Source organism: Calypte anna, chromosome 12 (assembly GCF_003957555.1).
Source record: "Calypte anna isolate BGI_N300 chromosome 12, bCalAnn1_v1.p, whole genome shotgun sequence".
In the NCBI taxonomy this organism is placed as follows: domain Eukaryota; kingdom Metazoa; phylum Chordata; class Aves; order Apodiformes; family Trochilidae; genus Calypte; species Calypte anna.
Genome location: NC_044258.1, coordinates 12231308 through 12258533, shown reverse-complemented (window position 1 = coordinate 12258533; position 27226 = coordinate 12231308). Strand labels below are relative to the sequence as shown.

General features: G+C 61.7%; 5 protein-coding genes across 6 annotated transcripts; 2 read left to right on the top strand and 3 right to left on the bottom strand.

Moving 5' to 3' along the window:
• Nucleotides 1–117: 117 nt before the first annotated feature.
• LOC103538356 (tubulin monoglycylase TTLL3) lies at nt 118–6243 on the bottom strand. The gene is made up of 16 exons (XM_030458661.1): nt 6079–6243; nt 5770–5888; nt 5307–5418; nt 5134–5229; nt 4824–4994; nt 4267–4417; nt 3302–3399; nt 2885–3160; nt 2622–2750; nt 2418–2536; nt 2282–2298; nt 1837–2002; nt 1618–1766; nt 1309–1543; nt 802–1237; nt 118–726 (listed from the first exon to the last, which is right to left on the bottom strand). The coding sequence occupies exons 1-16, from the start codon at nt 6079–6081 to the stop codon at nt 175–177; spliced, it is 2829 nt and encodes a 942-aa protein (XP_030314521.1). The 5' UTR covers nt 6082–6243; the 3' UTR covers nt 118–174.
• A 245-nt stretch (nt 6244–6488) lies between these two features.
• TADA3 (transcriptional adaptor 3) lies at nt 6489–9505 on the top strand. 2 transcript variants are annotated; one of them, XM_030458210.1, is made up of 8 exons: nt 6524–7045; nt 7172–7422; nt 7590–7695; nt 7888–8029; nt 8170–8273; nt 8380–8489; nt 8610–8795; nt 8886–9480. In XM_030458210.1, exons 1-8 carry the CDS (start codon nt 6839–6841, stop codon nt 9076–9078), a joined length of 1299 nt encoding a protein of 432 aa, XP_030314070.1. In that variant the 5' UTR covers nt 6524–6838; the 3' UTR covers nt 9079–9480. The 2 variants fall into 2 exon arrangements, with proteins under 2 accessions (XP_030314069.1, XP_030314070.1); XM_030458209.1 differs by having other exon boundaries at nt 6489–7422; nt 8886–9505.
• A 208-nt stretch (nt 9506–9713) lies between these two features.
• CAMK1 (calcium/calmodulin dependent protein kinase I) lies at nt 9714–12913 on the top strand. The gene is made up of 12 exons (XM_030458212.1): nt 9714–9782; nt 9996–10099; nt 10660–10791; nt 11026–11100; nt 11165–11303; nt 11400–11526; nt 11603–11678; nt 11775–11887; nt 11984–12062; nt 12168–12255; nt 12347–12473; nt 12554–12913. The coding sequence occupies exons 2-12, from the start codon at nt 10014–10016 to the stop codon at nt 12607–12609; spliced, it is 1098 nt and encodes a 365-aa protein (XP_030314072.1). The 5' UTR covers nt 9714–9782; nt 9996–10013; the 3' UTR covers nt 12610–12913.
• Nucleotides 12857–15179, bottom strand: OGG1 (8-oxoguanine DNA glycosylase). The gene is given in 9 exon segments (XM_030458213.1): nt 12857–13192; nt 13278–13327; nt 13411–13552; nt 13623–13801; nt 13887–13919; nt 13922–14065; nt 14133–14407; nt 14490–14628; nt 15144–15179. Coding segments are annotated over 8 exon segments (1038 nt in total). The 5' UTR covers nt 14600–14628; nt 15144–15179; the 3' UTR covers nt 12857–13087.
• A 142-nt stretch (nt 15180–15321) lies between these two features.
• Nucleotides 15322–26997, bottom strand: BRPF1 (bromodomain and PHD finger containing 1). Its single transcript, XM_030458350.1, is given in 21 exon segments — nt 15322–15803; nt 15895–16049; nt 16149–16267; nt 16347–16483; nt 16992–17116; nt 17118–17140; nt 17245–17475; nt 17478–17513; nt 17516–17530; nt 18423–18737; nt 19287–19344; nt 19346–19372; nt 19374–19430; nt 19432–19541; nt 19544–19601; nt 20460–20606; nt 20911–21042; nt 22144–22300; nt 24264–25223; nt 26323–26359; nt 26362–26997. Coding segments are annotated over 21 exon segments (3639 nt in total). The 5' UTR covers nt 26918–26997; the 3' UTR covers nt 15322–15619.
• Nucleotides 26998–27226: the final 229 nt, after the last annotated feature.

Sequence of the window (27226 nt, the reverse complement as noted above, 5' to 3'; positions counted from 1 at the left end):
GAGCCAGGCTCCCTGTCACAGACATGTTTTGCAGCCCCTGTGGGGAATGTGCTGGGTGCCCCCATCCAGAGATGAGGCTCTGCTGGAGTGAGGGGGGAAGCTAAGTGCCCGCAGGTTGCTCCAGCCCAGATGGGCAGGATGCTCTCCCCTCCTCAGTGTCCTTCAGTGTCACAGCTATTCTGCATCTCCCCAGGAGCCACCAGGTGCTTCTGCTCTGCAGCGGGACTTGGTGACCCTGGGCAGGGCCAGGGGGTTCAGGCGCTGAGTGGATACATCTCCCTGGCAGGATGGGTCTCGGCTCATTGGTCCCCAGTGGCTGCCAGATGGTGCTCCCTGAGGTGGCCCGACAGGCAGCCTGGTCAGGGGACAGACACTAAGCCAGGGCAGAGCTTCCTGGGGCTGCCTGTGCAGGGGGCCAATCTGTGGCAGCCCCCCACTCCCAGCAGAGCACACAGAGGACTGTGGTAGTGGTGCAAGGGGGGCAGAGATGGGGGGGCAGGGGTGGCTCTGTGGCCACAGAGGAGCCAGCTCCCTCTGCAGTGCTTCCAGCTGAGGGACCAGGGGGGCTTTGTGCCATGAGCTGAGGGGTGCAGAGGACTTGGTGGGGCTGAGCATTGTGGTGGGGGCCTTGCTGGAGGAACGGTGCTGGGCTGGCCGGGGCTTCCTCAGGGAGCAGCCTTTCACCATCAGCTTCTGCCCCATGAACAGAGGCTGGGGCACAACAGCCTGCAGAAGGACACAGAGGGAGTGAGAGTTCAGGGTGCATTGGGGGTGCCAGCCCCACAGCCCCCCCCAACCCACCTCCTTGTAGATGAGCTCAAAGGCGCCGGTGGGGCAGGTAGGGTCAAGCCTGTGGTCAATGATCAGACGCAGTATGTCCCGCTGGACGCTGGCACAGAGCCGTTTGGTCACTGCTGAGGAGGGGGCCATGGTGGGGCTGGCATTGATTTCCAGCAGCCAGGGCTGGCAGTCCTCCCCAAAGATAAAGTCGGCCCCATAAAGCTCAAAGCTGCTCTTGCGGGGCTTCACCAGTTCCCGGGCACTGCACAGGGACCCCACCACCGCTGCCTTCATGCCAGGCTCCATCACCTGGTGCCAGGCACCTGGCTGCCCCACCTGTGCCAGGTGTGCCTGGAGCTGCTTGCAGGACCAGATCTGGTCGGGGGGCAGCTGGGGGTGCCGGCTCCGTGCCGGCCGGTACCGCTTCTGGATGGAGACATTGCAGAGGTGCCGGGCGCTGTGGCAGAGAGAGTGGGGCTGGGTTAGTGAGGGGTCAGGGTGCTGGGATGCAGGGTTGGGGGCACTCACGGGTCCAGGTGGCGCAGGGAGAAGGGCTGGGAGCAGAAGCGCAGGTAGCTCTCCCGGTAAAACCAGACAGTCAGTGGGTTCCAGTCAGTCACCAGGAACCACTGACGGATGTCGAATTTCGTACCAAAGACGAGCAGGGGCCGCTCCACGTACTTCTGCACCACCCACGACATGGATGCCGTGCAGGTCTTTGCCACCTGCAGCACCTCCTCCAGCCGTGCTGTGCAGGTGATGCCTGGGAGACATGGTGACAATGGGATCCCCTTTCTGGCTGGGCCCCCCTGCTTCCTGCTTACCCCCAGGCCTTACCCCTGCCGCGGGATTTGGCACCGGGCTTGAGGATCCAGATGTTGCTGTGTCCCTCCATGCTGAGCTGGGGCAGCCACCCCGCCATGTGCTGCAGCAGGGCCCGGCACTGGTCCCGCTGTGCCCCAGTCAGTGCCAGCACAGCCCCCTCACTGTGGAGGGGATACGGGGGGTTCAGTGCTGGCCCCACGGCCGTGCCCCCCCATCCCACTCAGCACTCACTGCACCACACGGTAGTAATCCTGCAGGAAGCGGTGCCAGTTGGTGCCTGTCATGCCGGGGGACAAGGTGTCCCCATCGATGTCCTGGTGCCCCAGACTGCCCAGGTGCTGCCCACAGAGCCGCAGGGCTTCCTCCACCAGCTGTGGGAGCAGGGGAGATCCCAGCCCTGCTGTGGATGACATGGGGTGAGGGACATGGCTCCTGGGGACCCATTTTGCTACAGCACAGTCTCCCTGAGGGACAGGTGATTTTGGGGGCATGGGGATGGAGCACCCATAAGGTGGGCTGGCAGGAGGGAGTGAGGGATCCTGAGCAGAGCCTCAACCCCCATATATGCCTCTGACCCCAAGCTTCCCTTCCCTCTCACGTGCTTACCTGACCCCTCAACAGGTTTTGAGGGCTGCTCCATCCCCATCACTGCACCCTCAGCCCTCTCCAGGGCCACTTTGAGCAGGCTGCGAGCTGCCGTCAGGTGGAAATCCTCTGCGAGTGAGGGACACCGTCCCTGTCTGGTCCCATGCAGGACACAAGGGTACTGGGAGCACATGGTGGGGAGGGGACAGGAGGGCAATGGCCCCAACTCACCAATGAAGGCTTGCTGCTCATCTGCAGACCCTAGCCGGTAGCACCGGGGAAAGAAGGTGTTGGGGTCAGCCTGGTCACACCAGGGCAGGTTTTGCAGGCTGAGGCACAGCCTTTCCTGTTTAGAGAAGAGTGGCAGTCCCTGACAGACCTCTCCAACCCTCAGCCCTGTAGCGTTCTCCCTGGGTGCTCCAGGCTCCCACCTTGGTGGTAAAGGCGCTGGCCCCTATGTAGTGGTTCACCACCTGGTCCTGCTGCAGCCGCCGATAGTCAACAGCATTGCAGCGGTTGGTCCAGATGAAGTATGGCACCTGGTCCCGCACCAGGTGGGACTGCAGGAGAGAGAGGGAGGCCAGGGTAAGGCACAGACCCTCCCATCTCACCCTCACCCACCCCTCTGTGTGGGGATCCTGGGCAATGGTGCTGGGAGCTGCAGCAGAGCTCAGGTCTCGCCCTTTTAGCTAACCATGAACTTGTGGATGCCATCAGGGTCCTCCTCCCACTGCTCTTCCTCTTCCTCCTCAGGTGGCCATGGGGACTCTGATGTCCCCAGGGAAGGCACTGCCTCCCCCTGGTCAGCACCATCACCTTCTTCCTCTTCTTCCTGGAGCTGCTTCTGGCAGCCATGATGCTGCTCCATCTGCCTGCTTGCCCTGGGGAACTTCCTCTCCACCCAGCCCCGAGCACGTAGCAGGCTGCGGATGATGGGGTAGGGGCCCTGTACCATGAAGATCTTCTTCTCCTGGGAAGGAACCCAAGAGCTCAGTGGGGCCCACACCTGGCCCCTCTATCCCTGCTCTCACTCAGAACCATAAACGCACAGAGCACCAGTACACAGCATGATGGCAAGGGGGCGGGGGTGAAAAGAGATCAAGCCCCTCACCTTGATGGCCCTCTCCACATGCATCCTGGCCCTCTTGAGCCGCTCAGGATCAAGACGAGGGTGGTGGTAGCCATGGTGCCTGCTGGTGGCCACCTGCCCTGTGAGGACAAGCCTGGCTGACCCCTTGTCCCCAGCCCCACATGACAGGCAGGGAGGGGGGAATGGCACCTGCCTACCTGCATGCCTCTGGCTGACTGAGCCAGGGGGGCCCAGCACAGTATCCATTGACCTGACAAGTCTCATGTTGGTGTCCCCAGAGACAACACACTGTCTTGCCATGCCCTTGTCCCCAGCTTCGCAGACCAGGGGACAATCAGGATGACTCCTGCTCCAGCAGTAGCCAGGGCTGTGTGCCTGCAGCACTGCTCTCCCTGGGGCACAGTGCCACGGTGGCCTGAGGGTGAAGGTTGCTTTAGGCAGTTCTCCCTCCCCCAGGCATCAAACAGGTCCAGCGTCCCCTTGCCCCAGTGGCGACCGAGGTGGTGGGCCAGTGCAGAATGCAGCCCCCTCAACCCTGCTGTGATGGCAGAGCCCCAGACCTGGCCATCACACAGACTCCACAGTCCTGAAGAGTGGACAAAACGCCAGCCCCCCGGTGCCGGGCGTGCAGCCCCGCTGTGCACGTCCCCCCTGCCTACAGCCTCCCTCCTCCATTCAAACTTCCCGGCCGCTCCAGACCAACCCCCAACACCTTCCGCTCACTACACTCAGGTATTGCCTCCCATCCCCCTTCAATCCCTCCCATTCCCCTCCCTAGACCCCTCCTTTTGCTTCCCCCGCACCGTCGGGACCGCCCCCGCTGTTTGCCGTTGCCATGGCGACCCGCCAGGCCCCGCCCCGCCCCTCGTGCGCAGGTCCCGCCCACTCCTTTCCCCCCTCCCTCCCCCGTTTTTCCTCTCGGTGCCGGTTCGGCGGGAGGGAGGAGGCAGCGGTTACAGCAAACGAAACCGTTTATAAAACGAGACGAGACAGCGGCAGCGGCCGGGACCGCTCTGCCGCAAGCGGGAGCTGCTGCCGGCACGGCCCCCGGCACGGCCAGGGGCTGCAGGGCAGCGGGCACAGGCAGAGTGCCCGGCGGGCACAGGCGTCAGGGGCCACGGGGTCCTGCACCACGGCCTAAAACTGGAAGGAGAGGAGAAGACAGGCGGCCGTCAGTCCCTGCCCACGGCTGTCACTTTCCTCAGCACCAGGGAGGGATGCTGAGAGCAGATGCTGCTCAGCAAGCTCCAGGTTCTGCCTCTCCCACTGCCTTCCCAGGGACTGTGTGTCCCATAGCAGCAGCCACACAAAGGGCTGTGTTCCCCCCCCCAACTGCTGCCCACCCCAAAGCACACTCCATTAGTCTCAAAGTTGGCACCTCATGAGCAAAAGAGGTGTGAGATACCTCGGGCATCCTCCCCAAATCCCCAAGGGGTTCACCCACTCGACCAGGGGGGCTCTGGGCACAAGGGCCACAGTGGGTTGGAGTTCCCACCCTACTCATGAAATCAGGGACCCGCCTCCTCCCAGTTCAGAGCCTCACGTTCTTGAGGAACTCCTCTGCCACAATGCGGGCCCTCGCGTTGACAGAGAGCTTCATCTCACTGATTTCTTTGTCAATCTCCTCCATAAAATGGATGACAAAGTCCACCAGCTTGTGCTTGTACATCTGCTCCGTGTGGAAGTTTGTGATCAAGAAGCTGATGTCATAGCCCTAGGGAAGACAGAAGCAGCCAGGGCATGAGCACCCAGGGCACTCACCATGTGACCTGGCATCCCAGTTCCCTGCTGAAGACCCCCTCAGTGTCAGAAGCAGAGCTGGGACCTGCTCTGCCCCCTCCATGTCACCTCACCTCCACGGGCTTCCTGCGCAGGATGAAGAAGTTCTCAGCCCTCATCATCATGAAGCGCATGAATTTGTGGCACAAGATCTTCTCGATCTCATCAGCCTGGGGAGCAGAAAGGGAACTGAGTCTTCCCCCGCACCAGGCCTGTGCTGCCAGCCCACTGCCCTGCCCTGCCTCACCTGCTTCACCGCGATGCTGACACGCACAGAGTTAATGGAGCCCTCGATGAGGACCTTCTCCTTCTCGTTCCTGCTGATGATCACTGGCTGCAACAGCAGCTCTTTGCTGCTCCTGCGAGCAGAACAAGGGCAGGTCTGAGTCGGGATGGGGATGGGGAGCACATAGGCGGGGAACTGCAGGGCTCAAAGAGACGTGGAGATTTTGCTTCATGCCGCTGCAGGATGCTTCCTGCCTCCTGGAACTGTCCAGCCCCGAGGTGGATCCCAAGCTAGATTCTCCCTCCCTGCAGTTCCCCGGTTCCCTGCCGGCACCAGCCCGAATGTCTGAGGGGATCAGCCGCTGGGTGAAGAGGCCGGCCCGGCTGCGGAGTCCCCCCCCCGTCAGGGCTAAGCAGAGGGCGAGTACCGGCAGTACCGCGGCAGGGACCGGCCAGTGGTCTCCAGGGCCCTCCCACCGCCGTACCTGACTTCCACCTCGGGCTTGTTGTGCCGCTCCACCACCTGCGAGGAGAAGTTCTCCAGGCACAGCGCAGCCTGCAGCGTGGCGCGCACCGCGTTCAGGTACGGGCGCAGCGTGGCGGTCTGCGGGGACACAGCGGCGTCAGCCCCCCCGGCCCGGCCCGAGTCCCGCCGCCTGCCCCCGCCATCATTCCGGCTCCAGCACCACAGCTCCAAGCACCCGGCCCCACTCCCCCCGGCTCCAGCCCCCTCATCCCCGGCTCCCTCATCGCAGCCGCTGCCCCTCAGCCCAGCCCGGCGCCCCCCGCCCTACCATGGTGGCGGCTGCGGTCCGGTCCCGGCAGGCGGAAGTGCTCGGTCCTCTCTTCCGGGATGCGCAGGAACTCCCACTGCGGCAAGAGGGGGGGAGGCGAAAGGCTTCAGCTCAGCTTCCAGGGCCAGAACAGTGGCGAAGCGGTCTCTCTGAGGCGCAGAGCTGTGAAGCGCCGGTTCTGAGGAGCGGTGCTGAGAGCGAAGGAGGAAGCTGAGGCCTGAAGCGGCGGCGGGATCCCGCGCGTCCCCCCCGCGCCCCGCGGTGCTTGGTACGCTCCTGTCAGCGCTTCCATATTAGGGCAAGGCGATGGCGAGCGGGCCGGACCAATGAGCGGCGGGCGCTGGGCGCGGCTCGGCCAATGGGGGAGCGCGGGGCGGGGCTCCCGCCGCCCGCGGGGGCCGGAAGCAGCGATCGGCCTAGGCCCGGCCCGGCCCGCGGCGCTCCCGCCGCCCGTGGCCCCAGCTGCCCCCCGGCGGTCCTCCGGGCCCCCCGGTGTCTCCCAGTGCCCTCGGATCCTTATAGCTCCCTGCTCTGCTCTCAGCTTCCCCTGTCCCCCGTTCTCCCGTAGCCTCCCGTGGCCACCGCGGTCCCCTCGTTGCTCCCCGTAGCCCCCCGTGGCTCCCCTCCGTGTCCTCGTAGCCCTCCCGGCTTCCCGTAGCCCCCAGCTCCGCTGCCTTTCCTCTCGGCTTCCCCGATCCCCGGCTCCCCGCCGCCCCCCGTGGCCCTCTCGGTTGCCCCGTCGGTCCCCGTGCCCGCCGCCATGAGTGAGCTGAAGGACTGCCCGCTTCAGTTCCACGACTTCAAGTCTGTGGACCACGTGAAGGTGTGCCCCCGGTACACGGCGGTGCTGGCCCGCTCGGAGGACGACGGCATCGGCATCGAGGAGCTGGACACGCTGCAGCTGGAGCTGGAGACGCTGCTCTCCTCCGCCAGCCGCCGCCTCCGCGTCCTGGAGGCTGAGACCCAGGTGCCGGGACTGCAGCCGGAGGGTTGGCTCCCCGTCCCGCTCCTTCCCGCCGAGGGGCTGGCTGCCGCTGGTCCATCCCTGCCCAGCGCCGGCTGCGGGACCCGACCAGGCATCGCTCCCTTCCAGATCCTGACGGACTGGCAGGATAAGAAGGGCGACCGGCGGTTCCTGAAGCTCAGCAAGGACCACGATGTGGGCACCTCTGTCAAGCATGGAAAGCCCAAGAAGCAGAAGCTGGAGGGCAAAGGGGGCCACGGGACTGGGCCTGGCCCTGGTCGGCCCAAATCCAAGAACCTGCAGCCCAAGATCCAGGAATATGAGTTTCAGGATGATCCCATTGATGTGCCTCGCATTCCCAAAAACGATGCGCCAAACAGGTGTGTGGGTTGTGGGGGGCATCGGGTTCATTTGGTTCCTTCCAGCACCCAGCACTGGCAGGGGCTGCCTCTAGCCCGAGGGAGGAGGTGCCCTGGAGGGACAGTGGGTGTGTGTCTCCCTGTGGGCTCCCCTGCAGCTCTCCCTCACGTGTCATCCATCCTCACAGGTTCTGGGCATCAGTGGAGCCATACTGTGCTGATCTCACCAACGAGGAGGTCAGAGTCCTGGAGGAGCTGCTCAAGCCACCGGAGGACGAGGCTGAGCATTACAAGGTGAAAAACTTGAGTCCACTTGGACCCCTCCTCAGCCATCTCTTTCCTTCTCTCCTCAATCTCTCCTAACCCTCAGCTGTTCCATCCCCTCACAATAAGCATTCCCAACAGGGGACTATGCTGCAGCATGGGGTGGGAGGTGGGAGGTGAGGCGGGGGGCTCCAGGAGCTGTGCCAAACCCTTCTCCCGCAGATCCCGCCCCTGGGGAAGCATTACTCCCAGCGCTGGGCCCAGGAGGACCTGCTGGAGGAGCAGAAGGATGGAGCCCGGGCAGCAGCAGCTGCTGACAAGAAGAAAGGTGTCCTGGGGCCGCTCACTGAGCTGGACACCAAAGGTGCCTCCATCCCCCCCACCTCTGCTCAGAGGGGCTGTGAGCCCTGACCACTTGTCCTGTGGCCCCAGGGTGGAGGCTGCCCTGCTGCTCACCTGGATGTGTCTGAGGTTGTTTTTTTCTCTCCATCTGCTTCCTCCCAGATGTTGATGCCTTGCTGAAGAAGTCAGAAGCCCAACATGAGCAGCCAGAGGATGGGTGTCCCTTCGGGCCCCTGACACAGCGTCTCCTCCAGGCCCTTGTGGAGGTGAGGAAGCTCCGTGAGGTGCTCGGGTTCCGTGGGGCCCTGCCCCCATGGGGCAGCATCACCAAGGACCAGAGTGATGACCCTTACCTTGTGCTCTGGTTGGCAGGAGAACATCATCTCCCCCGTAGAGGACTCTCCCATCCCCGAGATTGCTGGCAAGGATTCAGGAGCTGATGGTGCTGGCACATCTCCCCGCAGCCAGAACAAGCCCTTCAGGTGAGCAGCTGAGGTGGCCCCAGATCTTGGTGCTGCTCATGGGGACACCAAACACTCCGGCAGCTTCCCTGCTGGAGCAAAGGGCATGCAGTGAGCAGCAGCCTCTCTCCTTCCTGGCAGTGTCCCCCACACCAAGTCACTGGAGGGGCGGATCAAGGAGGAGTTGGTGGCCCAGGGCCTGCTGGAGTCAGAGGACCGGCCAGCTGAAGACTCTGAGGATGAAGTGCTGGCTGAGCTGCGTAAGAGGCAGGCAGAGCTCAAGGCCCTCAGCGCGCACAACCGTGCCAAGAAGCATGAGCTACTGCGGTGAGTGTGGGCTGGGATGGGCAGGGGTGGAGGCAAGGGGTTCCCCCCAGCAGGGGCTGACACCCCCAGTGTTATGTGTGTCCCCTCCAGGCTGGCCAAGGAGGAGCTGCACCGGCAGGAGCTGCGGCAGCGCGTCCGCATGGCTGACAATGAGGTGATGGAAGCCTTCCGCAAGATCATGGCTGCCCGGCAGAAGAAGCGCACGCCCACCAAGAAGGAGAAGGACCAGGCGTGGAAGACCCTGAAGGAGCGGGAGAGCATCCTTAAGCTGCTGGATGGGTAGCAGGGGGATGAAGAACCCTCGACCATGGACCTTGGCAGCCAGGGGCAGTGGTTGTGTCCCTGATGCCTGCACCCTGCCAGCGTGAGACAGGGGGATTCAGCCCCCCCACATAGGACAGGTCCTGGCTGCTGTCTTTTCCCCATATGGGGTTGTCACTGACCCGGGCTGGGGACCCCACAGAGGTCCCTCACAGGAATGTCCCCACTGCCACGGCCAGCACTTTCGACCCCTGTGTTCCTTTGTTATTCTGGAAAAGTGACATCAGCAGGGATGGGGGAAGATGTGGTGGCTCCCACAGTGCCACATCCCTCCCCTCGGGGGGGAGCCCGTCTACCACAGACGGATGGGTGGGGAGCAGCTGGGGGGGGGTGTCTCCGTGTACCGCTGTTTTCTGCTGCTGTGCGTGGGCAATAAAGAGATCCTGGTGCAGGTGGTGGCATGGTGGCCTTGGGGACACCGTGGGGTGGCGTGGGGACTGGTGCTGCCTTGCTCGAATTCTGGTGGCAAGGGTGAAAATACCGAGGACCCCCCCACGAGCCCCCCTTGCTGCGTGACCCCGAGGTCACGCGTGTCTCGTCCAGCGACAGGCCCCGCCCTTTCCCATAGGCCACGCCCCTTTCCCATAGGCCACGCCCCCTCACCGTGACATCAGGGCTGCCCGGGAGGAGTCGCCGCTGCTCCGCGCGGGGCCGGGGCCGCCGTGGGTAAGGGCGGGGCGGGGGGTGTCCACGCGTGGGGACGGCTATTACGTCAGAGCCCACGCAATTACGAGTGTCACACGGCCCCTCCCGTTGCCCACCCGCCCCGCGACCGACCTACTGGCGGTCGCGGGGCGGGTGGGCAACGGGAGGGGCCCAGAGTGTGTCACATTCCCGCCCCCCCACCCTCAATCACACTTGTCCCCACTCGTGTCCCAGGTGTCCCCACGGGGCACCATGCCGCTGGGGAAGGATGGCCCCGCCTGGAAGAAGAGGACCGAGGACATTCGGCGCATCTATGACTTCCGAGAGGTCCTGGGCACGTGAGTCAATAAGCGACACCGGTGACAACCCATCGGCGGTGACTGCCTTCCCCCCCCCCTCCAGCCCCCCTGCAACCCCGGGCTGCGTCACCTTAAAGGGTGGCCCGAAGTGGGGGGGGACCACCATAAGGGACAAGAGGTAGCCAGAGGTGGCTCCCCTGGCTGGCAAGGGGGTGCCTGACGCGCCGTAAGGCTCTTAGGCTGGATTAGCCGGTTAATTTCGGCACGGCTTCTGATGACCACTGGCCACCTCGGCCTTCAGGTGGCCCCTGCCAAGCCGGGCAAGGTGGCTCTGGGTGCTGCAGGATGCCTGCCAAAACCTACTCAAGGTTTCATTCCCCACCACGGCCTTATCCTGCTGGATAAGGGGACGGTGCAGCCCATAGACCCATCCCTGGTGGGGCCCATGTCCGGCCGTCCCGGCGGGTGGCTCCCGCTCGTTTTTCTCCTAAAAATAGCTGGACTTTCTGCCCGTTGCCATGGCAATCGTGGCACGGCTGCAGCAGTTCTGGCAGTACCCCCTGCCCCACTCACCCTTCTCCCTCCCTCCGCCTCCCTAGGGGGGCTTTCTCTGAGGTGGTCCTGGCGGAGGAGAAGGCGACACAGAAGCTGGTGGCCATCAAGTGCATCGCCAAGAAGGCACTGGAGGGGAAGGAGACCAGCATTGAGAATGAGATCGACGTCCTCCACAAGTAGGGGCTGCCTCAGCACCAGGGTGGGGGGGGTCCCACCCTGCACCCACTTCCCCCCCACAGCACAGCTCCCCACAGCCAGCACCCATCACCGGGTGTTATCAGCAGTGCCTAAAATAGCTGGTGGCGCGTGATGCCCCGCAGGGCTGAGCCCGGCTGCTCCGTGGCCGGTGGGGGCTGGGGTGGGGGGCAACAGAAGCCCCCTCACTTCCCCCCTTGCCTCCCATCACACAGGATCAAGCACCCCAACATCGTGGCCTTGGATGACATCTATGAGAGCAGCACCCACCTCTACCTCATCATGCAGCTGTAAGTGACACTGGGGGGGGGTGTCCAGATGGGCCATGCTGACCACCACTGCCTGTCCCTGCAGGGTCTCAGGGGGGGAACTCTTCGACCGCATCGTGGAGAAGGGCTTCTACACCGAGCGGGACGCCAGCGCCCTGATCCGGCAGATCCTCGACGCCGTCAAGTACCTGCATGACATGGGCATTGTCCACCGTGACCTGAAGGTGAATGATGGGGGTAGCGACATGTGCAGCCTCCCCCCATCGTGGTGGCAGGGAGGGGACCCCAGCCTCACCCACCCTGACTGCCCCTCCCCACAGCCCGAGAACCTGCTGTATTACAGCCTGGATGAGGACTCCAAGATCATGATCAGTGACTTTGGGCTGTCCAAGATCGAGGGCTGCGGCAGCGTCATGTCCACGGCTTGCGGCACCCCCGGCTATGTGGGTGAGCACCTGTGGGGGCTGCCACTGCCCCAGCTGTGGGGTTGAGGTCCCCCCTCACTCCTGCTGTGTCCCCCCAGCCCCCGAGGTGCTGGCACAGAAGCCCTACAGCAAGGCGGTGGATTGCTGGTCCATTGGGGTCATTGCCTACATCCTGTACGTAGCTTCCCTCCTGCCTCCTCCCCTCCACAGGGTTCTGGCCCCCCACCCAGGGCTGCCCTGGACCAACATCCCCCTCCCTGTCACCCCCAGGCTCTGCGGTTACCCCCCTTTCTATGATGAGAATGATGCCAAACTCTTTGAGCAAATCCTGCGGGCTGAGTACGAGTTTGACTCTCCCTACTGGGATGACATCTCGGAGTCGGGTGAGCCAGGACTACCAGGCAGTAGGATTGTAGCCAGGAGGGGGAGGAGCTAGCAGTGGGCACAGGTACTGATAGCTGCTCTACACCCTGGTCCAGCCAAAGACTTTATCCAGCACCTGATGGAGAAGGACCCTGACAAGCGCTTCACCTGTGAGCAAGCCCTGCAGCATCCCTGGTAAGGGGGAACCTACAGCTGCTCACCCCCACTCCCCTCCCCAGCTCACCCCACAGCAGCCGTGGGACAGGGGGTCCCCACTAACCTCATGCCCCATTGCCCCAGGATTGCTGGGGACACGGCCCTGGACAAGAACATCCACCAGTCAGTGAGCGAGCAGATCAAGAAGAACTTTGCAAAGAGCAAGTGGAAGGTAAGTGCTGGGGGGGGGAAGGGGGCTGCAGGTGCTGGGGGGGTGCAGGGCTCCCCCCTTGTGCCGGGTGACAGATGCTGTGGGTCGGCAGCAAGCCTTCAATGCCACGGCGGTGGTGAGACACATGCGGAAGCTGCATCTGGGAACCAGCCTGGAGGGCCCTGGGCAGACAACTCCCACCAGCCCCAGTGAGCAACTCGTGGGGGGTAACAGCAATGGTGAGCCCCAACTCCCCCTGGTCTCTGTCCCACACCCCCTGGGGCTGCTGCCTGGTGCTCACCCCGCTTCCTTCCCACAGGGTCAGACTGTGGGCCCCTACCCACAAGCAGAACTCGGCACCTCACACCATACTGAGCACAGCCCCATCCTGAGGGTCCGTCCCTCCCATGGGCACAGCATGGGGCCAGGAGGGGGCTGCAGTGTTGGGGGTGGGAGCACCCTGCCCAGCTCATACCAAGTGTGGTCACAGCAGAGCTCTGCCCTGGGGCAGGGGGCAGCCCCCAGGAGCCGCCCCCTCAAAGCTTAGGGCTTCGACCCAGGCCTCCACCCACCCCCCACGCCTCCTCTGGCACTGCCCCCTCCCCAGCATGTTCAAGGAGAATTTTCCAAGTGGATGTTTCTATTTTATTGCTTGTAATAAAGACAAGAGGCCAATGTCGCTTGGCTCAGCTCTGCCCTGGGTAGGGATGGACACACAGCCCTACACACACAGTTACCCCCTAGCACACAGTGGGCAGGGGACGAGCAGCTGCCTACAGCCCTGTGTGTCCCTGGCTCGCAGTGATGCCCCTCCAGTTACTTCCCTGGGGGGCTCTTTCCTTCCGGGGTGTTCCTAGGGGGGCCCATCCCCATGGCTGTCCTGGCTTCGGTCCCCTGGGGCCCCATCCCGGCTGCTGGCCAGCTCCTGGCCCTTGCGGAGATCAGCGCAGAAGAGGACCTGGGGGGGGAGAGATGATGGGGGGTGGGCACAGCTGGGCTGGGGGTGAGCTCTGAGGTACCAAGGGGTAGGGAGACTCACTCACCGCCTGTGCCCAGCCAGCGCGGGAACCCCACAGACCCCGGAAGAAATCACCTGTGGAGAGAGGATGAACATCAGTATCAGGGACACTGTCCCCATCCTGGGGGTCCCACTCCAGGGCCCAGCTCTGCCCTCACCAATCTCCTGGTGGGCTCGGGGGGTCAGGCTCTTGCCGCCCAGCACTGCGCCGTAGCGCTGCCGTGCAATGCGCCAGACATGGGTGTCCACCGGCACCGCCTCTGCCTTGTCCAGCGCCATCAGGCAGACGCAGTCGGCCACCTGCCACCAGACAGCACCGTCAGCCCCTTTGACAGCCCCCGTGCCCTGTCCCCTCCATCATGGTACCCACCTTGGTGCCCACACCGGGCAGAGTGCACAGCACCCGCCTAGCCTCAGCGTAGGGCACGGAGCGCAGCCGGCACAGCCCCTCGGCACCCAGCCCCTCAGCGATGGCCCGTGCGCTGCCGCTGACAAACTTGGCCCGGTAGCCAAAGCCCAGTGCCCGCAGCTGGGCCTCAGCATCAGCTCCTGTTGTGGGACAGCAAGGGGGATGTGGTGGGTGCTTGGTGAGGACACGGTGGGGTAACAATGGCAGCATTGGGTGGTGTTGGACCTGCGAGTGCAGAGAGTGGGGGGAAGGCATGGATGGCCGGTTGTCGAGGTGGCAGAGGCGGCGGCCAAAGGCAGAGCAGAGGCGCTCGATCATGGCGGTGATGCGGGAGATGTGGTTGTTGGAGGTGCAGATGAAGGAGAGGAGGCACTCGACGGGGTCCTGCCGCAGTACCCGCACCCCTAACGGGAGGACTCAGTGAGTGGATGCCAGACCAGAGCCATGGCCCATCTCCTGTGGCCACCTCACCTGGGAAGTCGCTGGCCACTTTGCGGAAGAGGGGGTCAGCTGCCCCCCAGGCGCGGTACAGGGCCGGCAGCTCCACGTCCAGCTGGAAGTAGTCGTGTAGGATCTGGTCTGTCTCAGCACCGTCTAGCTTTGCTGCCTTGGCGGGACGCCCATCCTCCTCCTCCTCCTCCTCCTCGCCGTACACCGTGTACCAGAGCCGGTCCCGGTCCTGCCGCAGTGTCCAGACGCGCTCCCCCAGCACGCCTGTCCAGGCCCCCGGGCTGCTCTCCCACCACCTGCCGCACACCGGGGCATCGGGGCCGGCCCGGACCCTGCTGTGCTGGGCTGTGGGGGTCTGAGATCCCCGGGCTGTCTCACCGGAAGGTCTGTCCCGATGACAGTACCAGGTCCAAACGCAGCTCGGCCGGCGGGCAGGGCAGGGAGCGCCACAGAGATGGGCAGGACGAGGGGACGTCCCGCAGCTTCATGGGGGCCGGAGGGGGCTGGCTGCGTCCCCCTGCTCCACACAAGTGGTGGGTCAGGCACTGCCTGCACCCCTGCCCCCCCCGTTTCTTCCACCCCCCCCGCCCCATTCCGAGCCTCCAGCCGACCCCAGAGCCCGGCTCCGTATCTCCCCCGCCCCACAGCCGCGGCTTGGCCCCACACCTCCCCATACCGTGTCCCGGCAAGTCCCTACCCAGCCGCACACCTGGCCCCAGGCCACACAACGCCCCACAGCCCCACACCTCGCTCCGTTCCTGTCGCACAGCCCCACACCTCGCTCCGTTCCTGTCCCACAGCCCCACACCTCGCTCCGTTCCTGCCACACAGCCCGCTCCGTTCCTGCCACACAGCCCCACACCTCGCTCCGTTCCTGCCCCACAGCCCCACACCTCGCTCCGTTCCTGCCACACAGCCCGCTCCGTTCCTGCCCCACAGCCCCACACCTCGCTCCGTTCCTGCCACACAGCCCGCTTCGTTCCTGCCCCACACCTCGCCCCGGTCCCGCACGGCGTTCCACCCGCCCCTCACCATAGAGTTTCCCCTCCCCGCGGCCAGAGCGCCTTCCCCCCCGCCGGCGACGCTCTGGCCCAACTTCCGGCCCCGGCCCCGCCCCGCCCCGGCCATGCCCGCCCCGCAGCCGAGGTTCGGTTCTAAGAATCAATAGATTTTTTTTCTTCCTTCAAAATAAATACAAACAACGTCCGAGCGCGGGGCGGGCGGGGAGACAGCGCGGGGGTCGGAAGGGAGGGGGCGGCCAGAACGACATCCCGGGGATCCGCGGGCGGGGGCACCGGGGGTGTGAGAAGGGGGCACGGGGGGGCCGCCCCCCCCCCTCGGTCCCCGGTCCCCGCCCCGGTGGGTGCAGGCCAGCTGCACGGGGGGGGGCCCGTTTGCCCTGAGATACGGGGGAGCGGCCCCGGGGGGCGGCCCCGGGGGCGGGAGGAGCGGCCCCGGTGGGGGTGTCCCGAGGCGGGGGGGAGGGGGGGAGGCGGCGGTCGGGGGTCTCAGTCGCTCTCGCTGGAGTCGCTGCTCTGCTCGCCCTGCACCTTGTTGCGGTGCTGCATGGCGCGGTGGTAGGCGATCTGCACCGACTTGCGGATGTTGGACTTGCGGCCCTCCAGCATCTTCTCCTTGTCCAGGTCCTGGTTCACCCCCAGCGGCACCAGCTTGGTCCGGGGCAACCACTGCCTGCAGGGAGCGGAGGGCCACCTCGTTTGAGGGTTACAATCGTCTCCCCCACCCCTTTCCCCCACCGAAGCCCCCGGCGCCCCAGCCTTACCAAGTGCGCTTGTTGTCGAAGAAGAGGACAAGGTAGAGGTGCTCACGGGCTTCCTGAGTCATCTGCTCCCCCAGCTTCAGCACCTCCAGGGGGGGCACGGGGATGGGGACGCCATGGTGGAACATGCCTTCCCGCGGCATCTTGGGGTCGATGATCTGCAAAAGGAGCAGGAAGGGGGGGGCTGAGAGGGGAACAGGGACCCCTCCCAGCACAGATTTTGGAGGCCCTGGGAGCATGCAGCCAGCGATACTCACCAACGCTGGGTAGGAGGGATAGCCCCGGCACTTGGCCCACACCAGGTCCAGGGCATCCAGGGAGGAATCCTCATCCTCGGAGAGCCAGCCCGCACCACGCCCCATGCCCTTGCGCACCACTGTGTGGGGAGAAGGGGGTCAGCCACATGCCCCTGGGTGATAGTGATGGCCAAGAGGCTGTGCAGTCACAGTACTTACTGCTGTGCCCCACGCCTCGCCCCGTGCCCACGGAGTAGGACTCATTCTCTGTTCCCGAAGTGTCCTCACTGCTGTCCTCTGGGAAGTTCACTCGAGAGAAGGAGGGCTTCCCTCTGCCCTGCTTGGAGGGCGTTGTGCTGTGGAGAGAGGGAGTGGGGCTGCCGGTGGGTGGGAGTCACCTTCAGCTTCCACAAACCACTTCCCTGAGGGCCAGCCCAGCAGGATACCAGCCCGTGGGCTACTGGGAGGGCTGGGCAGAGGAACGAGGAAGGAGGGAGGGAGGGATGGTGCTTCTGCCGGAATGCTGGCCAGACCCTCCCCGTTTCACCCCAGCTATGTGCCCATCCTCATCAGAGCTGCAGGCTGAGTGGGCTGCTGGGCAGGACAGTGCCAGAGCAGCTGCTGTGCCCAGGGGGATTTCCCTGGCTCCCACTTCCCCCCTAACCTGTGGCAGACTCACACCTTTAGATTTAATACCAAAAAAAAGTCAGAAAACCTGCAGTTTTCCAGCGTTTTGTTAACAGCTGCCGGGCTGCAGAAGGGTGGGTGAAGCAAGGGCCACCAACACACTTCTCCAGCAGCTGACAGCCAAGAGTCACCCACTGACACCCCAGCAGCACTGGTGCCACCGGGCTGGGCCGGTACCTGGTGCGGTCCGAGGCGGCACTGCTGCTGCTGCTGCTGCTGGACTCTGAGTCAGAGCTGCTCCGGGGAAGATTGCAGTCGTTGCGGTACACCAGGAAACTCTTCTTCACCGGCTGGTTTCCCGCTGCTGAAACCGTTGGCTGGCAGGTCTGCGAGGACACCGTGACAGCAGTGTCACAACCCTGCCCAACCCGGCCGTGTGCTCCCGGCACAGCTGCCACTGCCACCGACCCAGCTGTGACACCCCACCCACCTATGGGAGCATCCTCATTGGACTTGTCACTGTCGCTGTCGGAGCTGGAGCTGGGGCGTGGGCTTCGCCCTCGCTTCCTCTGGCGCTGGGAGGAGCCCATGATGGGGAGCTGGGGAGGGCCGATGGGGCTGTTCCCGTGCCCGGGGGCCATCTGGCTGTCTCGATTCTTCGGGGGACGTCCTGGGCGTTTCGGAGGGCCAGCGGTTTTAGGGTTCTTCTTGGAGAAGAGCATGAGGTCCTCCTGCCAACTTCATGTGCTGGGGTGGAGAAGAATTGGGACCCAGACCTGGAAGAGGGAGGAGAAGGTGTTGGCTGCAGCCCACTGGACCTGGTAGGGACTGCACAAGAGGAGCAGTGAGGAACAGCTTTGTTTTTCACAAGATCCTCCATCCCCAGCTTTGCCATGTCTGTGCCCTCGGGGTCAGACTTTTCATTCTGCCAAGAGCAAACGCTGGATGGGGATGTCAAGGAACACTTGGATGCTCTTATTTTTCCCAGGCAACAGCCTCACAGAAATATAAGAGGAATCAGGCAAGAATAAACCTTCCCTGTGACAGGAAGCAGCTGAGAAGCACTCTAGAAAGGTTCTAAAACACTGTTGGCTTGCTGGAAGAGCCTTCTTTTCTTAGTGCTCAGGGGGACAGGAATGGGATACAGAGGTGGGAAACCCTAGTGACATGCAGCAGCTATGCCTGGAGCTTTGGTTGTGCTCCCCACAGAGCACTGGCATTTCCCTTGAGGAGAGCAGGGAGCTGGCGGCTGCCTGGCATTTGGCTTCCAGCCCCAAGTGGGTGTTGGAGCTCAGCAGTCTGTACTGCTGCAGCTCCCTCCTGTGTCCCCAGGCAGGACGAGACACCAAAGGCCAATTGCTCTGTAATGCCCCTGGAGAAACCAGGCAGCATGGCAGAGCTGGCAGGGCCAAGCAGGGAAACAACTGGCGCCCAACATCACACTGCTGGGACTCACAGTCTGGACTGACATCCAGTTCCTTGGCCACATGGGAGGCAAGATGGCTGGGTCAGCTGGCCACAGCTGCCAACACCAGCTGCCTGCCAGCGCTCCCTGGAGGCACACACACACAAACACACACGCACAAACACACACGCACACGCACGCACACCGGGCTGTGGCTCTCCACTGCTCCCCCAGACCACCCCCGTTCCTGGAGGGATCTGTACCTTTGCCAGTCTCCTGGCTGCTGCTCTCCTCTGCAGCACTGTCTGTCTGCAGGTCCTTCTCGCAGGGGTTGTGAGACTGCAGGACCCCCCTGGCAGAGGAACCGTGTCGCTCCAGCCCGTCCCGGCCCAGGTCCCGCGGGTGAGCGAGCTTCCGCCGTAGGACCGTGATCTCCTTCTTGATCATCTTGGCCCGGCGGGACCGTCCTATGCTCTGCTTGCCAGCATTGACCTCATCCAGCCGCTCCAGCAGGATCTTCAGCTGCTCCTCCAAAGGCAGGTGCTTCTGATTTTCTGAGAGCAGCAGCCGCACATCCTCTGGGGGAACAAAGAGGAGCAGATGGACAAAAGACATTGGGAACTCTTTGGAGCTCTTCTACCTGAAAGGATATGAGGACAAACCAGCTTTCCTGCAGGAGGTAAAGGACATGGAACCAAATGCCTGTGAACACAGCAAGTCATCCTGAAAGACCTGAACAAGTCCTGTGGCAAGCAAGCCAGTTGGGACTGCTTGGGATCAGCAGCTTGGAGAATATCAGGGTTCCCATGGGCAGCAGGAACAAGAAAGGGTGTTGTAATAGGGAAAACAAGAGTCAAAAGGATCCTGAAGCAATACAGAGCAGGGATGTTCCCCTTGACTGAGCTCATCCTGTGCTGGAGCTGGGAGAGCAAAACCCTGAAGTGATCTTTCCCTGAGAAGCTGAACCAACCTGATGGGGCTGACAGGCACCTGGCTGGCAAAGGGGAAGAAGGCACAGGAAGCTCACACATCTGACTGAACCTCCCACCTGAAACTGGTTGCCCTGACTCTGCCAGGCTTTCCCTCAGAGCAGCCCTCATACCCCAGGCCAGGGGATAAGTACGCACCATCCTCGATGTCTTGAACCTGAGCCTCTTCCACTGTTACACAGTGGGGGAAGTGCATGGCCTGTCTCAAAGTCAATGCCCATCTTCTTCTGCCTGCCGGCGTGCCTGCCGGAGAACAGCACCTCCCTGCTCCCGCAGACGGATGGGCTGCCCGGTAGAAGATCGTGTCTTTGGCATTGTATTTCAAACAGTTGTTGATAATCAGGTTGAAATCCTCCTCAAAGTCATCGAAATTCAGATACCGATAGGCTTCAGGTTTTGTTTCATTGTCTGAAAATCCATCGGCTTCTTGATGTGATCCAAGTAGTCTGGGACCTGCAGGAGGAAAGAGCCAGAGCTAACAGCCTGAGGACCAGGGGCTGGCATTACCTGCTCCAAGAAAACGGTCATTAGAGGACACACTCCCTGCCTCCTGCCCAAATGCACATCAGGGAACACCGTCTGCTTTTGCAGCTTGAGGAGCAGTAACGCCTCCGGACCAGGGAACCCATGTGCTGTGCTCAACCTGTCACAGCAGGGACGCACTACCAAGTGTTTTTACGGCTCCAGCGCACACGCCAGCATCCCATCCTCTCCTCTCTGCAGGCAGCTGGGATCCAATATGCTACACGGCATTCCCTGGGGGAGGAAGCCCCAGGCACAGCCCCCGGGAGTGAGCGTGAGTGCAGACAGGTAAAACAAAACTGTGCAGGCTGCAGGTGGGACTGACTGCCCAGCTTTCCTCCTAAGCCCTGCCAAAACACCTCCAACACCGACCTGCTGCCAGAACTGAGTGGAGCCAGCATGGCCCTTCCCCACCTCCCCCGCCGGGGACTGGATGCTGGTCTCCTTTCCCTTGTCCCCAGCAGTGACAGCCTGGCGGTCAACCCATTTCTGTGCAGTGCTCAGCCTGTCACCCTGCAGAGGCCTTCATGAGTGGAGAGGTAAGAGGGTGTCACCTGTCACGGGCCAGTGTTCTGCCCTTCCCAGTGGGAGTCCCCAATTGCTCATACACACTGGGGAGTCACCAGCCATACATGCAGAGGAAGAGCTGAATGCTGTGCTCCCCACTGGCACCAGACAGCACCAGGATACGTGGGGCAGCTTGTGAACCTGAGGGCACTCTGGGCAGCCCTTGTCACAAGCAAGGGACACATTTGAGTGAAGTAGAAATCTGGGGGAGGGGATTCTTACTTCGTAGATTTCTGTTACCTCAGACAGAGGGACCGGCTCACTGAAGATGTTGCCTGTGTCTTTCTCCTGCAGCTGCTCAAGTGTCTTGCGGAGGAGGATGAGGAAGGGGGTCAGCTGCATTTCCAGTGCCACCTGCTGCACTTTGATCTGAAACAGAGGAACAAAATGGAGCTGAGCCCCCTGCCTGGCAGCAGGGACAGTCCCCAGGGAGCAGTGGTGAAGTCCTACAGGATACCGACACCTCTCCTCACCCCCAGTCTCTGGAGGTGTGACACCAGCTCCAGCACTGCCCCATCCCATCTCAGCCTTGCAGAGCAGCCACCTTTGCTCAGAGCCACCAGGGCAGGGCAAAGCATGGCCGAGGAGACCCTGGCACTCACCCTACAGCACTCTGAAGAGCCCACGCTCATGCCCACCCCAGCAGCTCCCCAGAGGGGCAAACAATTGTTACCGTCTCTCTCTTGAGCTTCTCCCGCTTGCGTATCAGCTCCACCAGCAAGCGTGCCCGCTCTAGGTCATGGCGGAGGCGCTGCCATGACTTCAGCTGCTCCTTCAGGGCCCAGTTCTTATCCTCAGTGTCTCTCTGCAGGAACATCAGAGACCATGAGCCGACAGGAGATGTGTTCCCATCTCCATCTTCCTGACTGTGTACCCGGACCCTTCCCTAGCAAAGGGAACTGGCACACCTGACCCACTGGCTCAGCACAGGTCCCAACTCCCTTGTCTTAACGTCAGTAGGTGACTCAGAAACAGTCCCACCTCTAGCCAGAGTTGCTCCTTGGCCACTCAGCCAAGGAGCTCTGCTGAGAGACAAACCAGAGAGCCTCTGGAAATACTCTTCCTAACATGACAGACTGCCTGCAGCTGCCCAGCAGCACAGACCAACAAGACCAGGGTCTGACCTGCTGCACAGAACTCCAGCAAAAGAGCAACAGGGCCAAAAGAGAACATGGATCTGGTTGCTTTCACTTCTGGAGCACCAAAATATGCTGACCTTCATTCTGCCACAGCCAAAGATGTACAGAAGAGTCTCAACCCTTCTATATCAAATGAATATGAGAGGGGGCAAAGGTAGGAGAAACCCTTGCCTGGTTACAGTCCTCAGAGGCCTCAAAAGATTTACAGCTCAGAGAAGGAGCCAGAAAAAGAACTTTCCTCTCTGGCACTAGAGATTCACATCTGTGCAGTGCTGACTAAGGGAGCAGTCCTAAGGGAGCAGTTTCAGAACCTAGAAGTGAGGCCTTGGTTCCTCCCACACTGTTTCTGGAGAGCTCTGGCCACCTCTCTCAACACTCACTGACACAGCAGCCTCAGACTAGAGCCACTTCTGATGGGTTTGCCATTTCCACTGACTAAAGGCAGGCATGAGGAAGGAGGTTAATTCTGCATGGCTGGATTCCCTTCCTGTGGCAGGATTCCCTTCCCGTGGCAGGATTCCCTTCCCGTGGCAGGCTGCCAGCAGCATCACTGCCTGGCAAATCTCTGAACACCCAGAGCAGAGGAGATGAAGCAGCAAAAGCAGCTGGGGCTGTCCTTTCCTCACCCAGGAGCTCGTACCCCTGGCCCCCTTCTGCACCTGCAGGCACCACATGCAGCAAAGGCTCCGGGCCCACAGCTCTGGAGGCACTGGAAGCAGGAGGGCTTAGCCAGGATTCCCTGCAGCACCCCAGTGAGCAGCCCTTACCTGGTCACAGTTTCTCTGTGACTGCAAATGTGTCTGAAGGCGGCGGAGCAGAGGGACACCGTTGCGGGACTGTCTCTTCAGAGTCCAGTAGCTGTGCAGTCTCTGCATGAACTGACTCTTCCTCTGGATGGTCAAACGGTTTGTAATCTTACTGAGCCTGGAGAAGGGAAAGGAACCACAGCCCCTATCAACAGGGCATGTCTGGCCACCACAGGAGAAGCCCTGGCTGGGGAGACGTAGCAGCAAGGCCACCCAAGAGCAGCTGAGAAGCTTCTCAGGCAGAAACACCCTTTCTCATGGCAGGAATTTTAGTAACAGCAAGTCAGACAGGGCAGCCACCCCTCTGAATCAGCTTCAGTGGAAGACACTAGGAAACATCCAGCCTTGCCTCTCCAAAACAGACTTCTCCTTTCTACCTCCTGCCAGCTTCTTGGCAGAAGGCTGAGGGAGGCTGTGCCAGGTTGTGATACGACACAAGTCATGTTGGGGGCCAGACCTTTAACAGCTCCTACAGTCCCAGAGACCACCTCGAAAGCATGATTTCCTCTGCTGAGGACCACTCGCAGTGACAAAGGCTCTGGCCAAATGTTACTGGACAAACTGGAGCCCAGGGAACCTGTAACTTGGCCAAACCTGTTACAGCAAAACCTGTGGAGGGAACAGAAGGCATGGGCACAACAGAGCTCCTATGTGACCCGAGGAAGGATGACCCTAAGCAGCCCAAAACACCAAAATAAGGATTTCTGCTGGGCAGGGACAGCCTTGTTTAACAGCATAGGGCAGAGATGCCTTGCAAGCAGGGAGCCAGAGGGACATGGCCCCTGCATCTCCAGCTCCTTGCAGGGGATGATCTGACCTGCATGAAGAGCCTAGGGAGAGCAGCCTCCTGTGCCACCACCAGCCAAGCACAGCTCCCACAGGAAGACATTTGGCATTCTGGCAACAGCCCTTGAAGAATAATTAATCCCAACAGGAAGGCCTGGGGAGAGGTTAACAGCTTCTAGCTCAGTGTGGGTTTTACTGGGAGCACAATGATAGCAGCCAGCGCCTACAAACCGTCTGCCAACATGTCCACACAAAAAGAAAAGAGGCTCTGGCTACAGAGCAAGTCCTGAGTGAGCGAAAACATGAGGTTATGGACACACAGACTGTGGCAAAAAGCCAGCAGCCTTGTAGCAGGGACCTGCCTCCACAAGGTACTAGCACAATGCCCAGAGTGCAAAGCTCACTGTCTCCCACCCCACAAGAGACAGTCTTGAGGGTCCCGTGTCCCTGTGCTGTTATCACTGTGCTCGAGAGGCTGCAGGTACAGTGCTGAAGTGTCATGGGGTTCCAACCCCAGCACAGCTCCCGCCACAAGGAGGGGGAGAGCTCAGCAGCTCAGGGTGATGGTTCACAGCTGGGAAGACAAATGTTTCCATGCCCAAACCGCACTTCAACCATGCAATGCCTGCACAGGGTGATGGCAAGATCCAAAACTACCCTAAGATACTTCCACATGCTTTTGCAGCTTGCTGAAGACACCTCAGCCTTTTCCAGCCTCCCCTCCCCAGCAGCGCCGAGGCAAAGCTGCTGCCTGCAACTGGGACAAAACACTGAGGAAGCCCAGCAGGGGATAAGCAATTGCTGGGATGTGCTCAGCAGGGTGCAGGGATCTCAACATGAGACCTCTCCAGTTCCAGAGCCAAAACAACCCCCATGGTCAGCCCATTTCCCAGGCTTGAATTGCTCTCACACCTCCCTCTTTTCCCCAGCACAGCCCTAGGAGAAAACAAACCTTGGCAGAAAGGAGAGCAGTCCCCTCCTCCCTCCCCACTTGAGGTCAGCACAATAGGAAAGGAGCACTGGGAACCCCCAGCTGCTTCCTGATGCATCTGGCCAAGTTTGTTCTCTGCCGTTAAACCAACATCAGCAATTTCCTGCCCCACCAAGGGTCCAGACAGACCTGCCTCTCTGCAGGACTCCCTGAGGAAACCATCAACAGTGAGCCCAAGCAAGAAGTACCTGAGTGAAAAGCTAAGGAGAGGAACAGGATTATGCCCACGTGGAAAGTGAGACACGAGGCACGCAGAAAGGGAGGCAGACATTTTTCCCAGTCAAGGGAGGGCAGTGGGTCATACCTGTGTGGGGGGATGCAGGGCACAGAAACCACGGGTGCCGCAGCTCGTTTCTCTGCCAGGATCTTCCGCGCCTTTTTCATCTTGATCCGAGACTTGGCCTTTGCTTTTTTGACTTTCTCGGAGCTCCAGCCCTTCCCCTCCTCTTCCTCCTCCTCATCCTCCTCCTCCCCCTCGCTGTGGGACAGGGCAGGAAGCCTGCGGACAGAGCCCGGCGGCGTGTGGATGTCGCAGTAGGCGGTTTTGCGCACGCTGAAGGAGGTGCCATTGGCCCCCATCTCCCGGACAGGCTCCATCTTCATGTAGAGCCCGGCCTGCTGGGCACAGGTGACGTGGAAGGCGGTATAGCAGTTGGCTTTGTGGCACTGGATGCAAGCGCCAGAGCCACGCTGCTTACAAATGTAACAGGTCAGCTTCCATCGGGCGGGCGGGATGTGCTCGATGCTGTCAATGGGCTCCAGGAAGACGGTGTTGGCGAAGCACACCTCAGGGATCCAGAGGGCACAGACCACGTGTGCCCAGCGCCCATCATCCGTCTGCTTGAAGGCCCCCCCCTTGTTGGGGCAGAGAGCGCAGTCCACGGCTCGCGAGGGCGACTGCAGGCACCGTCGGCAGAGCCACTGTCCCTCGGGGATGTAGGGCACCCCGTAGCACTCCTGATGCACGGCCAGGTTGCACATGTCGCAGAAGAGGATGACGTTGCTGTTCTGACACTCCCCGTCGTTGCAGATGCAGCACACTGCATCTTCATCCACCAAGGCATTGGGATCCCCTTTGTTGTGGCTCTCAAAGTAGGATTCCTTCTCCAGCCTGTCCATCAGGTACTCGAAGATCTCCTGGGGAATGGGACTCACGCCTTCGGTCTTCCGCCGCTCATTCATGATGTCCAGCCAGATGTAATCTTCCTCATCCATGTCGTACTCCACCTCCTCATCCAGCTCCTCTGCTGATTTCTCAATGTACCTGGAAGGACAGCACGGGAGAGTCAGGGCACAGCTGGCAGGGTCCCACCATTGCTCAACCCTAACTCCCACAGGATCCCAGTGTACAGCGAAGGCCCAAGTCAAAAGAAAAAAAAGCAGGGACAGGGCAGGAAGGTGCAGCAGCAGGAGATGCTGCTGGACCCTGAGTTGTGCAGCAGCACAACAGCACATGGGGCATGATGGAGACACAATTAACCTCATCTAACAACCAAGTGCCTTGGGAACTCATTAGTGCAAGGCATGAGCTTGCATGAGCCACCAAGCAGGTACCAGATGCTCTAGTGGAAGTGGTCCCATAACCAAGACACAACCCAAGCACCCAAGCACAGAGGCATCAGAATTCATTAATCCTGGTGAGGGCTGCTGCACCATCTCCTCTTTTGCTCTGAGTGATGGGTAAGGGGATGTTATTTACAGCAGCCACCCCCTGCCACGACAGACACCTCAGGGTGGTCTCTTTTCTAACACCCTGACACCAAATCACATTGTTATCCCAAACCTGGAACATGGTGCTGGTTTCTCAGGGCATATGGCAACTATGACAGCTGGGGTGGCCACACAAGCCTTCCTTTGGCTCAGCATTAACTCCCTGCTTGAGATGTTATTTTGGGCCACAGCATTCACCAAACCATTCATGGAAAAAGCGTCGGACAATGAAGACACATTACATTTACAAACAGACACATCTGACAGGGAAAACTTGGTGCTGGGGGGCTCTGGAGCTATTCCAGAACATGTCTGAAGAGCAGTGGGGAAGGCAGGAGGATGAATTCCATTTTTTTTATAACCATACCTGCCATCCCAACATGGGAAGAGCACAGCAACACAACTGCTGGCAATGACCTGGGCAGCAACCACGCACTCTGCAGATACAATGGATCCTTCCAAACCAGGACAGAGCTCTGAGAGCCTGAAGCCATGGGATGGCCAGCTCTGTGGGACCCAAGAGAGGCAGGCCATTTCCATGAGCCATACACATGAATGAGGCCACACGAGAATGAGGGCACTCCCACCTCCATACCCTGAGCATGAGCTTGAGCTGCCCAGGAGTCTCCTCATGCCCCAACCATGGACAATACCTGTAGTAAGAGGTGGGGCGAGGCGGGGCATCGGGGTGTCCTGCTCCAGCTCCCGGTACACCACCTCGGGGAGCTTGGGGGTGGTGCCAGCCGAAGCATTGTGGTGATGGTGGTTGGAGTCCTTGCGCTTCTCCTTGTTCTTGTGCTTGCCAGATTTAGGCGGGATGCTCTGCGTCTCCGTGTTCTCCTTATTGCTCCCATTCTCGGGCACCTCCTCAGGTACCTCCTCATCTTCAGACACCACGTCCAGGTTATCGAAGATGCTGATGCGATGGACGCGGCCGTGGAGGTCCACTTCCACCATGCGCTGGGCTTGGGCATAGGTCATCACCTCACGGCCTGGAGACTGGGAGGTCTCAGAGGGGCTGGGGGACTGCTTGTTGGCGGGGCGGGTCTGGCGCCCCTTCTTCTTGTGCTTGCGCAGGGGGGTGTGCTGGGGCGGCGGGGGGTTGTCGTGGTCATAGTGGTAGAGGTGGTACTCGATCCCGCTGTAGCTCTTGTAGATCTTCCGGCAGGTGCCCACAGGACACTCGTACGGGGGTTTGGTGGCGCGAAGGTTGTGGCAGAAGGTCTTCACGTCGAAGTCTACGCCCATGGCGTCGCCCGCCCCAGGAGGGCTGAGGGGGCCGAGGGGCTGAGGGGGGCTGAGGGGGGCTGAGGCCAGGCCAGGCCAGGCCGGGCCCCCCGCCCCGCCGCCCCCTCCCCGGGCCGCCCTCCCTCCTTCTCTCTTCCCCTCCCTCCCTCCCTCTGGTCTCTCTCACCGGCCCCGGGGCTGGGGCGGCTCCATGGGCGGCGGCGGCGGCAGCGGCGGGCCCGGTCCGGGCCGCAACAATGGAGGCTGCGGCGGCGCCTGGCGCGGGGCGGCCCTGGGTAAAGCGCCGCGCCGCCCTTAGCAACCGCACTT